The sequence below is a fragment of the Quercus lobata genome, chromosome 11 (genome assembly GCF_001633185.2).
Source record: "Quercus lobata isolate SW786 chromosome 11, ValleyOak3.0 Primary Assembly, whole genome shotgun sequence".
NCBI lineage: Eukaryota > Viridiplantae > Streptophyta > Magnoliopsida > Fagales > Fagaceae > Quercus > Quercus lobata.
The window spans coordinates 4,051,930-4,067,170 of record NC_044914.1 but is presented as its reverse complement, the minus strand read 5'-3'; the positions used below and the strand labels follow the sequence as shown (position 1 = coordinate 4,067,170).

Genomic DNA, 15,241 nt, shown 5'->3' with positions numbered 1-15,241 from the left:
TAATCTATTGAAGCGAACATAAGTGAAAAAATGTGCTTTTTTAGAAAGCACAAACTAAGGATGGCAAAAATCTCTTGCCCTACATTGCCTCAAGTGGAATTTCCTTTTCTTGAAGATAAGGCTATGCGAGAATAGGTTTTACTCACTCTACCTTACCTTTTCTTGCCCCATCTCTAATGTGTATATACATATTTGTATTTAGTATATTTAAATTATATATATATATATATATTAATTTTTTATACATTTTTTTGCATATAAATTACTATCTCCTATTTACTCTCTCTCTCTCTCTCTCTCTAACGATTTCTCTTTCCATTTTTCTTTTAAGGATAGCAAAATGGCAAAAATTGGATACCAGTGCATACAAGAATTGGATCCAAACCTAGTCCATAGCAAAATACATCCAGCTTGCCGCACTCTCGTCCAACAAATTTTTTCCATTTTTTTTTTTTTTTTATAGAATGAATAAGGTAAGAACAGGACACTCTTAATTCAACCACCTCATCCCTAGCATGTACCACCCATCCTATAAATGATCAATTTTCTAAGGAACTCATGTGCACTTTTACAAAATTCAAGGTTCAGTCCAATCAGACATGACCCTTTTTTTTTTTAACAAAAAGGAATGCAATGTTTGCAAATCTCTTTGCCGGTGAGCCATTGCTTTCAACAAAATGATTGACTTGTCAATACTAGCATCTAGCGTCTTAAAAAAAAGAGTGGTTTTAGTGCCATTACTTTATGCACGACTCGCCACATGAGCGAGTTGTGCACAAAATAATAGTACTAGAATTTTTCTAAAAAAAAGAATAGTGTTTTTTAGCAAAAAGGAATGCAATGTTTGCATTTTACATCAAATCCAAAAGATATAGAATGAGATAATGATCAAAATCTCTTTCACAGTGAGCCATTGCTTTTAACAAAATGATTGACTTGTCAATATTAGCATCTAGGGTTCTTTAAAAAAAAAAAAAAAAAACTATTTTAATATATTAAAAAGTTACTTTATTTATTTTAGCACATTATATTATAATACACTTTAAATTACATATTTTATTCTTTTACTACTTTATTTAAATATAATTTATTTGCTCTTTTTAATTAAGAAAGATATTTTGTATGGACAGAAAGTTTGAATAATAAACAAAGTACGTTTAGTGACAGAACATCACTATAACAAATGCCAAATTTATTTAGCAATTGACACATTTCTTGAAGGTGATATGTTTTGCCTTTGTTGTGCTAAATGCTAAACTTTTAGCATTTAGCACAAGTTTAGCATTTAGCACACCTATACTAGTTCTTTAGTCACTATTTACTAGCTTTATATATAGGATTGTGTGAATGGGTATAGTAAGATGCCCGTTAACAATTGTACCCATTAACAGCAATTTTTTGATTTTTTTTTACAATTTTGTCTCTTTTTTTTTAATTTTATGTCATTTTTTTTTTCAGTGTAGGCCAATTTTATAGAGAGAAAAAAAATATTAAAATAATCTATAAGATCAGTTTTACGTCATTTTCTTTTATTTATCTAATTTTTTTATTAAATGAGACCCACTTTAGTACAATCTTGACAAGCACTGATGCAATGCTTGTTAACATTTGGCTTCTATATATATATATATATATATATATTACTTTTACTAGCATTATGACGGTTGTGCACTGTCTACAATGCATTGAATGAGTTGTACCATTTAACTGGTTCTAATTTCTAAATTTGATGAACTTCTCATGAATTTGAGCACACTGTCCCATTTTCTATTTTTAGCATAGTACCTTAATTTTGCATTCAACTCCTGGCTGATTATATTCTCTCATGGTACATAATAAAAAGGAGAATCATAATGGAGTAATTTCTTTTCTGACAATAAAAGAAACAATTTATTACCACCCCTTGCTTTGACTAATATGGCATTATAAGAATCACTGATCAGACATCAAAATTGTGAGAGGAAGGATTGGAGATGGGATTTTATATTTTTTGATCTACCGAATGAGGTAAAAGACAAGATTTATGCCACACCTATGCAAATATATGGTGAGAGGAAGGATTCTTTGTTGTAGAAGTCTTCCCATGATGGTGAGTTTAATATGACATCGGCATATGCGTCTAACTTAACTGCAGAAAATAACCCCCAAGTTTTTATGGGCAACTGGGTTTGGAAGTTAGACATATGGCCAAAAATCAGCTCTTTCCTTTGGTTATGTCACCACAATAGTGTTCCAGTAAGGCAAGTGGTTGCTGCACGTGGTATTAATTGTGATACTACCTGTCCTTTATGTAAGAACCAAGAGGAAACTATACTGCATCTTTTGAGAGATTGCCCCTTCGCTGTCTCTTTTTGGCAAGCAATCAAAACTCCTCTCTCTCTTCTTAATTTAAGCCATCTGAACTTGGCAGAATGGTTAAAAAAGAATTGCCTTGACAGCAACCAGTTGAAGGCTAATGGACTGCCATGGAGCACACAATTTCTCTTTGCTATTTGGGGCCTTTGGAAACATAGGAATCAGGTGGTTTTTGAAAACACCCCTCTGAATTTTTGCCTCCACAAATCTTGCATCCAACAAGCCATGGAGTATCACTTCTGTGTGAGCAAAGTACGCATTCCCAAGCCTTGCTCCACCAACCTAATACGTTGGAATAAACCAGAGGAGGGATGGTTTAAGTTAAATTCAGATGGAGCATCCTTAGGGAACCCGGGCAAAGCGGGAGGGGGTGGTGTAATTCGCAACTGTAATGGCAACTGGGTTAAAGGTTACAAAAGAAGAGTTGGGGTTGCAACAAGCATCATAGCTGAATTTTGGGCTCTCAGAGATGGTCTCATTTTAGCAGACCAACTGGGAATATCCATCTTGCTGTGGAGCTTGATGCTAAGGTTATTGTGCAGCTTGTACTTTCAAATAACAACTCTAATAGAGCTTATTCCCCCCTCTTAAATGACTGCAGGTTCCTCCTTAATCGTCTCCAGCACTTCAAGGTCAACCATGTCTTCAGAGAAGCTAACAGAGTGGCAGACAAGCTAGCTAAGGAAGGCTGTTCTTCCCCTTTTGATTTTGTTATATTATAAAATCCTGACTCTGTTGAACTATGTAATATTCTAAGTTCTAATGCACAGGGTCTGTACAATCTAAGGCGCTCTGCCAATACTTCTGTTGTTTTGGTTTGATAATGACATGGTTCCTTTTAACCCAAAAAAAAAAAAAAAAATTAAATGCACTAAGCAGTAAGGCAGGTCTCATAATTTTTAATCCTCATCTTCATTCACAACTTACCATTATGTTGCTTTTTTTTAATAAATGATTACATTGATTTCTAATTTTTTTAGATTATGATGCCAAGTGTATGCCAAATCTTGGATGAGTAAATGACTATTAAGTACACTCATTATGAAAGTTAAAGACAAAATGCAAGAATCTAGAGAGAACTTTCCATGTTTATAGTTTCTTAATTTGAAGATAAGATGAGATATGATTGGGTATATAGATACTAGAAATTCACTACATAAATAATTATAAAAGAGTTTAAATTTAATAAGAATTTGGTGTAAAGCTATATATTTACACCCACCACTAATATCTTGCCGCGTCAGATTTGTGATGACTTCAAAGTAAGGGCTGTCGGACATTTGAGGTTGGGGATGCGTCACTCATGCGCTCAGATATGGAGGGCCAATCACCTTTTCTTTCCTTCAATTAAATAGGTAATCATTTAATTCTTTTTTTTCAATTTTCAATTTTCAATTACTTTAAACAATGACCTTTCACACCATGCTTTTAGCTTGATTTTTTCTTTTTTCTTTTAATATTATTATTTTTTAGTTTACTTTTAATCACCTTTTGAATAAATTGATTAAAAAAAAACTAAGACTTTTGTCTCACTTTTTTTTTTTTTTTAATAATCACCTTCTGAATAAATTGATTAAAAAAAAAAAAACTAAGACTTTTGTCTCACTTTTTTTTTTTTTAAGAGAGTTTCAATTTATTGTGTCCACTCCTGACAATAACTCTTTATCATTAGACCAAGACATTAATCGGTTTTTTATGTAGGCGAAAATTGAACCTCAAATCTCTTATTCAATCATAAAAAACTTTACCAATTAAGCTAACTAGAACCCATGACAAAACAGGAAAGGTTCAACACCACTTTTACGGGAGATATAAAAGGTTGTTAACAACATTTATTATTTTATCATTCTCTCAATAAAAATGTTTCTAAAAATAGCTAGAGCATTGATTAACATTTCCCTTTAATAAATAAGCTACTTAGCTCGTGGACGTTTATGTATGAATATATCTGTGATTGGAATAATTCGTATATTAAAGATGTAGTAGCTCAGGGACATTTATGTATGAATGTAAGTCATCAAGCCAAATCATGTTAGTTCTTAATTTTGCTTTTTTCTCTCTCATCTCTTTGTCACTATCAACTTCCAACAATAATTGTAATGCTATGAATAAGTGGAAATTTTAAAGTCCATTTATAGTTAGGTAAATGGTGTAATCTATTGAAGCGAACATAAGTGAAAAAATGTGTGTATTTATAAAAGCACAAACTAAGGATGGCAAAAATCTCCTGCCCTACATTGCCTCAAGGGGATTTTCCTTTTCTTGAAGACAAGACTATGCGAGGACAAGTTTTGCTCAGCCTACCTTAACTTCTTTTGCCCCATCTCCAATGTGTTTATACATATTTGTATTTAGTATATTTAAATTATATATGTTAATTTTTATATATTTTTGGAATATATTTTATTACTCTCTCACAATTACTTGCTCTCTCTCTCTTTCTCTCTCATTTTTCTTTTATCCTTAAAACTTCATTTCTATCAAAACCACCTCATTAGGGATAGCAAATTGGCAAAAATTGGGTCTAGACTTCTAGTGCATAAAATAATTGGATCCAAACCAAGTCCATAGCAAAATACCTCCAACTTGCCGCACTCTCGTTCCACAAATTTTTTTCCAATTTAAATAATAAAAAATGATAATAGGTAATTTATTTTCTGACAATAAAAGAAACAATTTAATTCCACCCCTTGCTTTGACTAATATGGCATTACAAGAATCACTGATCAGACATCAAAATTTTAAATGCAAGGCAAGTCTGATACTTTTTAATCCTCACCTTCATTCACAACTTACGAGTATGTTGCTTTTTTTTTTTTTTTAATAAATGATTATATTGATTTCTAATTTTGTTAGATTATGATGCCACGTGCATGCCAAATCTTGGATGAATTAATGGCTATAAGCATTGTTATTAATACCGTTTCGGACCCGTTTCGGTTTGTCTAGTGGAATGGAATATTTCGGTACCGGCCGATTTCGGCGTACCGTTTCAGGGTGTTTCGGGGTTCTTAAAAAATAATTTATATATATTCTTATAGAACATAAAATTGTCAATTCTAATAAATAAATAACTAAATATTAAATAATACAAGATTTACTCCTCCTCCTCATCATCATCCATGAGAGAATGATCAAATTCATCATCAAAAGAACTCCCAAATATAACTTTTTTTTTTTTATTTTAATAACAGGCAAAATCCAATACCGGCCGAAATTTACATCTCGGCCGAAATTGGCCGGAATTTTTCGGAATGACCAGAATGGACCGAAACGGCCCGAAATTTGACCCGAGGTGGAACGTGGGGTATTCCGGTACCAGTTTGCATACTGGTACGAAAAATTTCGGCCGTTCTGACCAGAACGGAACGGAATCAATAACAATGGCTATAAGTACACTCTTTATGACAGTTAAAGACAAAGTGCAAAAATCTAGAGACAAATTTTCATGTTTCTAGTTTCTTAATTTGAAGATAAGATGAGATGTGTTTGGGTATATACTAGCAATTCACTAGATAAAGTATTATCCAACCCCACTTCTCAAAAAAAAAAAAAAAAAAAAAATTATCCACACCCAAATTCTGCAGATCTCCAAAGTCATCTACCAACAAAGCCAACATTGATGTCTTCTGCTATTATTGCATGGTGTAATTCATAGGTTTTACACCACATTCTTATCAAATTCGATCTCATTATAAAATGATGATTGGCCAATGCATATGGAAACTGTGGCCTTTACAGATTACAGTTTCATGTTTTGTGCACTTTGCAATTAGAATCACTCTTGTAATAAGATAATTCAATGTATGGCAAATAACATAACTAAATAGCATTTAGAAAATTATTTTCAAGAAAATAAGTCAATGATAGAAAATTCTTTAGTGCAAATCTCAAATGAATATTTCCTTTTAGAAAGATTTTTACAAATAAAATTTGTTCGTGTCCGTCCAATCCCAATTAATACAGGATCAAAGGGATTTACATATGAATAATCACTTACACATATTCATTTATTTAGTGCTATATACAATATCTCTTGATCCTCAAAAATAAATAATATATATAGACACACACAATATTTTTTGAATTATTACAATTTCCCAAAATATTTCATAATAAATAATTATCGAAGTGGCAAGTTGTTAATGTCAAATGATGAATTGATGTCAATGGTTGGCCCAAATGAAAACACACAATATATATAGACACACACAATATTTTTTGAATTATTACAATTTCCCAAAATATTTCATAATAAATAATTATCGAAGTGGCAAGTTGTTAATGTCAAATGATGAATTGATGTCAATGGCTGGCCCAAATGAAAACAAACTTGTCAACTCAGTTGTTTTGAAAAATATTATGAAAATTGTTGTGATTGGAATGTTACTCTTCTATATATGTTCTCCATCTCATTGATTATTTGAATATTGAAATATAATAAAACAATTTTGACATATAATTTTTTTCTCATTCTGGGTGTGGCTTTCGCCTAGTACTCCAATGCATTGTATGAGACATTAGGCCAACACATGGCTGTTTTAGAATACGTGTCATGTCCATGTCGTCCCTATTGCACGAGAGCACTGGAGGTAAGTTAAACACTCTTATTTCAAAAAAAAAAAAAAAAAAAGACCATGAGCAGAAGGTCTTTCATATGAAGAAAAATAAGTCTATCAACATTAAAAACACACAAGAAAAAAAAAAAAAAATCAAAATCAAAATCAAAATCCTTGAGAAAACGAAGTGGAAGAAAATTACTATGGCTGAACGCAAACCGAATGGCCGGGCCTTGGTTTAATTCACAAATCCAAAATCTATTTTAATAATCAGCCCTCTAATTTACCGTGAGTAGCAATGTAATTCTGAGTTATTTAAAGTAGCAATGTAATTCTAAGTTATTTTAGCTTGGACAACAATTTTGTCATAACTTGGACCGGGCAAATTTTGAGTAACTGTCATGAATCCATCGTTTTTTTCTTCACCATTCATAGTCACACACATCAAAATTGTCTCCGTTGATTTTCTCTGCACTTATTTAACTGAAGTACCTCTGAGGAATGACCCACTCCGAACTAAGTCCTTAAGAGGCATGTCTGTGAATCTTATTAGATTATAAGCAAATGCTCCAGCAATTGCTCCAATAATTGGCCCAACTACATAGACCCATAATCCTTTATAGACATGTTTTACAACAGCAGGCCCAATGCTCCTTGCTGGATTCATTGAAGCTCCTGAAATTGGCCTGCAAACATTTTGTTCTAAATTGTGTTAGCATAGAGCAATCATTGCGTGTTTACTGTTTAGAACAGAGAAGCAGCTATTTACTGATTACTTTTTTTTTTTTTTTTTTGAATGTTAGTTAAAGTCTACCAAGGTTTTAAAATTTTGATATAAACGAACAAGTTAAAAATTTAAAAGAAAAAAACTTGTGAGTTGTGACAAACCGATTATGAATGGTATCAAATCAGCTTGGTCACTTTCTTACTTTTATAAATGAAAATAGTTAAATGAAAAAAAATTCCGAAATTGTTGTTACGTTATAAAAATAAAATCTTTGTTATATTTTGAGGTTTCAAAAGTTTATATAGCACACTATTATAAAGTCAATAAAAAAATTAAAGTATTCAGTTTTATATAGTACTCCTATATTATAAAATAGGCTAAGGATGCAAAAATAAATTCAAAACCTGTAAAATTAAGACACACATCAAAGTAAGTAATAAGATATATGTAATCTAGTAATTTTATGATATATCCACGTTGACTTAACATTTAACAACCAAGTCATGGAGTAAAAAAAATTCAAAAAAATAAATAAAAAAAACGTTAAGAATAGTGTTTTTGTGTGGTTTTTGGTCGAAGACTTGAAGTTTTTCTTTTGTGTACGTTTTCTTTTGTTACACAACATAAGCAAAATTCATAAACCAGGAAAAAAAAATGAAGAAAATCAAATTTTGAGTGTGAGGTCATTTCCAACTAAAAATATGGGACTTTAAGTTCAAATTAGAAATAAGGACCTTTCGTTAATTATCACATAATAAAGAATTACCCATCAACGAAGACATTTAATAGTATATAATTACTCATTATCAAAGAATAGAGAATTACCCCGCAACTAAAACATTCAATAGTATAGTCATTCCAGTGACAATCCCTCCTAGTTCACCTGTCTGTCGAACAAAAAAAAAAAAAGAAAAAAAAGAAGGAATTTATTGACTTACAAACGTGTTTGATTTTTTTTTTTTTTTTGAAATTCGAAAGTTGATTAACAAATATTAAGGTGTTTTTGGAGTACATACAGCTCTGTCGTCTGTGCCAACACCAGAGATGACAAACAACAAGAGGAAGGATATCACAATTTCCAGAACTAAGGATTGACAGTTCGATCCAACTGGTACAGTTCCAAAGTAAGCATTAGGGGTTACATCAAACACTAGAGCCAAAGTGCCACTAGCAAGAATTGATCCCATCAGTTGAGCTACAATGTATAGAGGAACCTGCAGTATACAATGGCAAATCATGTACTATGTATTTATAGATATTATCCAGCAAATATTGTGACATGTGTTCCCAATCACATTTAGAGGAAAAATACTATTACTGTCAATTACTTCTAAGCATTTACAATATATTAGAATTTGGATTGTGGATGAGAAAAAATTTTGTCTATATACTATAACTAGGAAATGTGGGTGAATTCTTGTGTCCTAAATGTTTGATTTATATAGGAAGCAATTTTAATTTGCAAGAAAAATAGTTAATACATTCCTTTTTTATAATAATGAGTGAATACAATTTTAAAGAAATAAAAGTCCTCTGGGTGTGTGAACTCATTGTAAAAAAATTTATATTCCATCCACCAATTGTATTATGTCATAGTCAAGAGTCTTGTAACTAATTAGCTCTTCCTAATTGGAAAAAAAAAGGCATTATATGTCTATATTTATTTATTTATTTTTAACTTTGTTTACTTTATAATGTATGGACTGTGATTAATAGAGCATAAATTCAATTTGGAGTATAATCTAGAACATAGAATTTTTATTCCTTTATCATATTAGGGTGGGCCCTTGAGAAGAAGATTGACCTGCTTGTAAGGGAATCGGCGAAAGATGGCAAAAGTGATAGTGACTGCCGGATTAAAGTGAGCTCCAGAAATATGACCAACAGAATAAATCATGACCATGACAATCAAACCCCACGTTACACATATGCCTGGAAATGTGACTGACCCATAGATCTTATTCACAACAACTGATCCACAACCAGCAAATATCACAAAATACGTACCAATGACTTCTGCAATCAACTGCAAATAATCCAGCAATATGGAGACACTCAGTTTTGTTAGACAATTAGAGAGCCTAAAAGTACGTTTTTAAAACTCAAAACACTGTTTCATAATAGCAACAACAACTCCTTATACTTTATTTACAAAAGTTTATTTTAAAGCCAAAATATTTTTTTGCAACAGTTTATACAAATGCACATTTAAAAGAGAGGGGAAGAGGAACACTTATTTTTTATTGACTACACCTTTTGTGCGATGGTTACTGTTGAAGGTGATGAGCAAATGCCAAAGACACAATTGGTTTTGTCTGTGGTCTTTGTAAATTCCTCTTCTACGTGATCAACAGTTATTCTGGCCATTGTTATGAAAAGAAAGTTACAATATCCTGAGAAAGAAAATTTTGAAGAGCATAGAGTAGTGAAAGTCGTTTGCCCTACTTAGGTAGACTGAAGTGGTTTAATGGGGTTTCGAAGATAAGATAAGGATGTTTTCATTTGGATATACTTCGGAGAAAAAATCGTAAATTTAGTTGTGGCAAAGCAGCCAGGTCTGTGGATTAATTAATAAATACACCCTTGGTTTTAAATGGTAATTAATAATTAATTAATAGAATTTCATTTTTTTTATTATTTGTATATCAAAAAACGTGTTAAAAGTGGAATTTAGTCAATTTACCCTATAATTGGAATTGGCTTTAATTTTTTGTTTTTGTTTTTGTTTTTTTGGGGATACATTGATATTTGAGGGTAAGGAAATTTGAACAATAAATATTTCCATTGAAAATATCAAAAAGTACCAACTAGTTACAACTTATAAGACATTTATCTTTTACTTTTAGTTCTAAAAGGATAAACACATCATTTTTTGCTTGATCAGACCTAGCATGATGCTGTAATAGATCAAGTAAGTTGTTCATGCATTCACGGGGAAGATCAACATTAAATATGATTTTTTTTCTAAACATGGAATTTTTGTTTTTGAGAATCATCTAAATATGGAACATTTTTTTGATGGAAGGTTTCTGAAGATTTTCAATCCAAAATATATATATATATATATATTAACTGAATTCAAATTCCCTATATTTACACATTTCATTAAAATAGATAGTTTCCAGTTTCCACACACACATAAAATTATTAGAATTTACAAGCTTATGTAGCAAAATATTACATGGTCAACTAAAAGTCAAACGTCTTCAATTTTATACATATTATATGGATTATAGATCATAGATATAGACTAGTTAGTAATTTAGCAAAAAATATATAAACTATTTAGTAATCCATATAATGAACAAAAAAAATTTAACAAAATATGATTTTCTTTCTAATATGAATTTTGATAGTTGAGGTAATTATTAATATGCATTTATTATAATGATGTTTATTTTCTATTCTACCATTAAAGAAAAATATGCTTTGTCAATACTCTAGAAAAATTTTAAACATAAAATAGAACTTAAGTGATATATATTTATTTTTACATGGAAACCGAAGATATTTGAATTTTTGTTGACCTTATAAATTTTTTTTTCTATACATGCTTGTGAATTCTCATAGATTTACGTGTCACTATTCGAATATAGGGTCCTTCTCCAGTACCCCCTATATTTTTAGTGGGTATGGTACCCACACAAATCTTTGCCATTTAAACTATGTTATTTTAATCTTAACCGTTAATTTTAGTTTAGTAGGAAACCTATTACCAGTAGACCAAGTAAACATATAAAAGCCAAAAAGAAAAAAGAAAAAAGAAAAACTGTGGTTCCTCTTTGTTGAGGTCTAAAAAGATCATAGTGCCCAAGCCCAAAGAAGTGAGCCAAGCCCAAAAAGAAAATAAGTCAAGTCCAAGGAAGCAGGTGCAAGGGACCACGAAAGAAAAAGAAATAGCAGGCCCAAGAGGCTTGAAAGCCCAAGAGAAAAGCATCAAGAAGGAAAAGAGGTCCACAGCGAGAGATTAAAGAAAAATAGCCAGGATCCTCAGCAACTACCAGGAGGCGCGGATCCTTTCAGGCACATAAGCACGGTCAAAAGGATGATTAAGACCGTTCGAAAGAAAAGGACAAGAAAAGAAAATAAGAAACAGAGCAGAAGTCACCAGTGCCAAAAGACCCAGCAAAGAAAGAGGAAATAACCAGCGACCTCTCATGGTGCAAGTGGGAAGCATCTCGGGGAACCAGAACAGAGAATTACGAAAAATGGAATGGTAATAGGTGACTTTCAAAACGGCAAATTGGGATTCTGCCCAGATGGGAAAAAGGGCAAAAGGGGAGAACTGCCAAACGTTGATATTGAGAAAGGCATACCTCAGCACGTCCCGAAGTAGGTGACCAGCCATGGACTTTCAAAGGAATCAAAGCTGAAGAGAAGAAAAGAATGAAAAAAACAGGAAATAGAACCTGCTGAGTGATGGGCACAGAACAGGCTCTGTTAACCATACAACGAAACAGGGGAACCAATGGTTCTCCTGGGATGCCAGAATTTCACTATAAAAGGAGGGGCAGGTTACGAAGAAAAGAGGCAGATTTTAAAAGACAAAAAAACATCAGAAACGTATTGTAAAAGAAGAGAAAACTGAAGGAAATTAATAACACTTTTTCTCGGTATCCTGTGAAAGCCACTATTGCATATACTCAGATTCAAAAAAAATCAAACTTTGCAAGTCTTGAAGATTGAAATAACCATTCAAGACTATAATTTTTGAGCTTGCTTGAACCTTATATTACGTCATAGTGAGCATACTGTAACCATAACAAAGGAAATCCTAATAAAATATGTCTCACTGATTTAAGGATCCTCATAACATTTGTTTTGTGTTCTTTGTTGATTCTATTCTCTGTAATTTGTTTTGCTGTTTTGACATGTCTTTCAATACGAATATCTTTACTTGTCATTTATGTGTATCGTAGGAAGCATGTTCTGTGCACTCCTTGATTCTTAAATAGCCTGTTAGCTGTGGTGAATCAAGGCCCGGTCCACCAAACCACTTATTAGGCCGGGGATCCTTGGGCCTGAGTGTTACAAAAAAAGGCACTCTCACACTCTTCTCCAACCTTTTCCCGTCCTCCCTCTCTGGTGTTCTCTTAAAAAATCCAGATTCCTTCTTTTCAAATGGGTTCCTTATGTCCATCAATTTCACTGTCATCTCGTCGGTATCCCCATTTACCAACCACTGAAGGTTTCTTAAAGGATCAAATCTTTTGATTTTTAAGGTAAGGATCAAATAAAACTCTAATTTCTTTGTTGTGTTTTGAGAATTTTTTTTTGATTTCGCTCTTAAATTTCATTGTACCACAATGTAGGCAATACTTCTGTGCTGATGAGGTACTAATTTTGTTATTTCTTTTCAGTTGGCACATGAAGTGCTTGTTGAAATGCTTCATAGGGATTCAGTTTTTCCAAACTTGTTATGTCTATGTTTTTGATGATCAGGGGGTTTGGGTACTTGTTAGTGTGGTATTGAAATTTGGGTTTTTTTTTTGTTGGGTTAGCGGATGGAAATGCTCTTCCTGATACATTTGGTCTGCTTGATAATTTGACCAAACTCAACTTGGACCAAAATCCTCTTGTAATCCCACTAGTGGAGGTTGTCAAGGAAGGGGTTAAAGCTATCAAAGTTTTCATGGCTAAGAGGTGGCTAGATATACTGCTGGATAAGGAAAGGAAAAGCATGCTTGAAATGCAAGAACTGACTCAGACTGGATGGTTGACTCGCAGCACCTCCTGGTTGAAAAATTATGTTACAAATGTTTCAGAATACTTGGGATCTCCTAAAGACCTGTTTCTTGATCAGCAGCTATCATGCATTGGTCTGCTGTAATTTTTATGGAAAAATTATAGTCACATGAGGGAACTATCGAATGTGACAAAAGTACAGTCACATGTGGAGTTGATATTACACAATATGTGGATGGTACCATCAAATGTGAGAAACAAAATGTGACAAAAGTACAGTCATATGTAATGTTGGTACTGTGCAATGTGAGGATGGTACCATCAAATATGAGAAAAAATAAGGGAACCATCAAATGTGACAAAAGTATAGTCACATGTGATGTTGGTACTACGCAACGTAAAACTGGTACCATAAAATGTGAGAAAAAAATAAGAGAATCACCGAATGTGACAAAAGTACAGTCACATGTGATGTTGGTACTGTGCAATATGAGGATGGTACAATCAAATGTGAGGAAAAAAAAAGAACCACCAAATGTGGCAAAATACAATCACATGTAATGTTGGTACTGCACAATGTGAGGAAGGTATAATCAAATATGAGGAAAAAAATAAAAGGAACCACCAAATATGGCAAATACAGTTAGATACTGCGCAATGTGAGGATGATACCATTAAATGTGAGAAAAAAATAAATGAACCACCAAATGTGGCAAAATACAGTCACATGTGATATTGGTATTATATAATGTGAGGATGGTACAATCAAATGTAAGAAAAAAATAAATGAACCACCAAATGTGGCAAAATACAGTCACATGTGATGTTGGTACTGCACAATGTGAGGATGATACCATCAAATGTTAGAAAAAAAATAAAGGAACCACCAAATATGACAAAAATACAGTCACATGTTATGTTGGTACTACGCAATGTGAGGATGGTATCATCAAATGTGAGAAAAAAAATAAAGGAACCACAGAATGTGACAAAAGTACAATCACATGTGATGTTAGTACTACATAATGTGAGAATAGTACCATCAAATGTGAGAAAAAATAAGGGAACCACTGAATGTAACAAATGTACAAACACATGTGATTTTAATACTACACAATGTGAGGATGGTACTATCAAATGTGAGAAAAAAATGAAAAAACCACCAAATGTGACAAAAATACAGTGACATGTGAAGTTGGTAGTGCACAATGTGAATATAGGACTATCAAATGTAAGAAAAAAAATAAGGGAACCATTAAATGTGACAAAAGTACAATAACATGTGATGTTAGTACTACATAATATGAGGATAATACCATCAAATGTGAGAAAAAAATAAATGAATCACCAAATGTGGCAAAATACAGTCACATGTGATATTGGTATTCATAATGTGAGGATGGTACAATCAAATGTAAAAAAAAAAAAAAAAAAAAAAAAAATACAGTCACTGTACAATGTGAGGATGATACCATTAAATATGAGAAAAAAATAAATGAACCACCAAATGTGGCAAAATACAGTCATATATGATATTGGTATTGCATAATGTGAGGATGGTACAATCAAATGTGAGAAAAAAATAAATGAATCACCAAATGTGGCAAAATACAGTTACATGTGATATTAGTATTGCACAATATGAGAATGGTATCATCAAATGTGAGAAAAAATAAGGGAACCATCAAATGTGACAAAAGTACAATCACATGTGATGTTAGTTCTACACAATGTAAAGATGGTACCATCAAATATGAGAAAAAAAATAAAGGAACCACCGAATGTAACAAAAGTACAGTCACATGTTATGCTAGTATTACATAATGTGAGAATAGTACCATTAATTGTGAGAAAAAATAAGGGAACTATTAAATGTGACAAAAGTACAATCACATATGATGTTAATACTACATAA

General features: G+C 32.2%; 1 protein-coding gene across 1 annotated transcript; it reads right to left on the bottom strand.

The window, feature by feature from the left end:
- Nucleotides 1–7,128: 7,128 nt before the first annotated feature.
- Nucleotides 7,129–11,989, bottom strand: LOC115966298 (probable aquaporin NIP-type). Its single transcript, XM_031085554.1, has 6 exons — nt 11,794–11,989; nt 9,895–10,082; nt 9,446–9,667; nt 8,658–8,855; nt 8,467–8,528; nt 7,129–7,600 (listed from the first exon to the last, which is right to left on the bottom strand). Exons 1-6 carry the CDS (start codon nt 11,987–11,989, stop codon nt 7,390–7,392), a joined length of 1,077 nt encoding a protein of 358 aa, XP_030941414.1. The 3' UTR covers nt 7,129–7,389.
- Between the last annotated feature and the right edge of the window lie 3,252 nt (nt 11,990–15,241).

Coding starts and splice junctions, on each gene's coding strand:
- LOC115966298 (XM_031085554.1), bottom strand. CDS start 11,989: ATGGCTGGTCACCTACTTCGGGACGTGCTGAGGTATGCCTTTCTCAAT. Junction 9,668..9,894: donor CAGTAACCATCGCACAAAAG/GTGTAGTCAATA, acceptor GATTATTTGCAG/TTGATTGCAGAAGTCATTGG. Junction 7,601..8,466: donor TTGAATGTTTTAGTTGCGGG/GTAATTCTCTAT, acceptor AAATGTTTGCAG/GCCAATTTCAGGAGCTTCAA.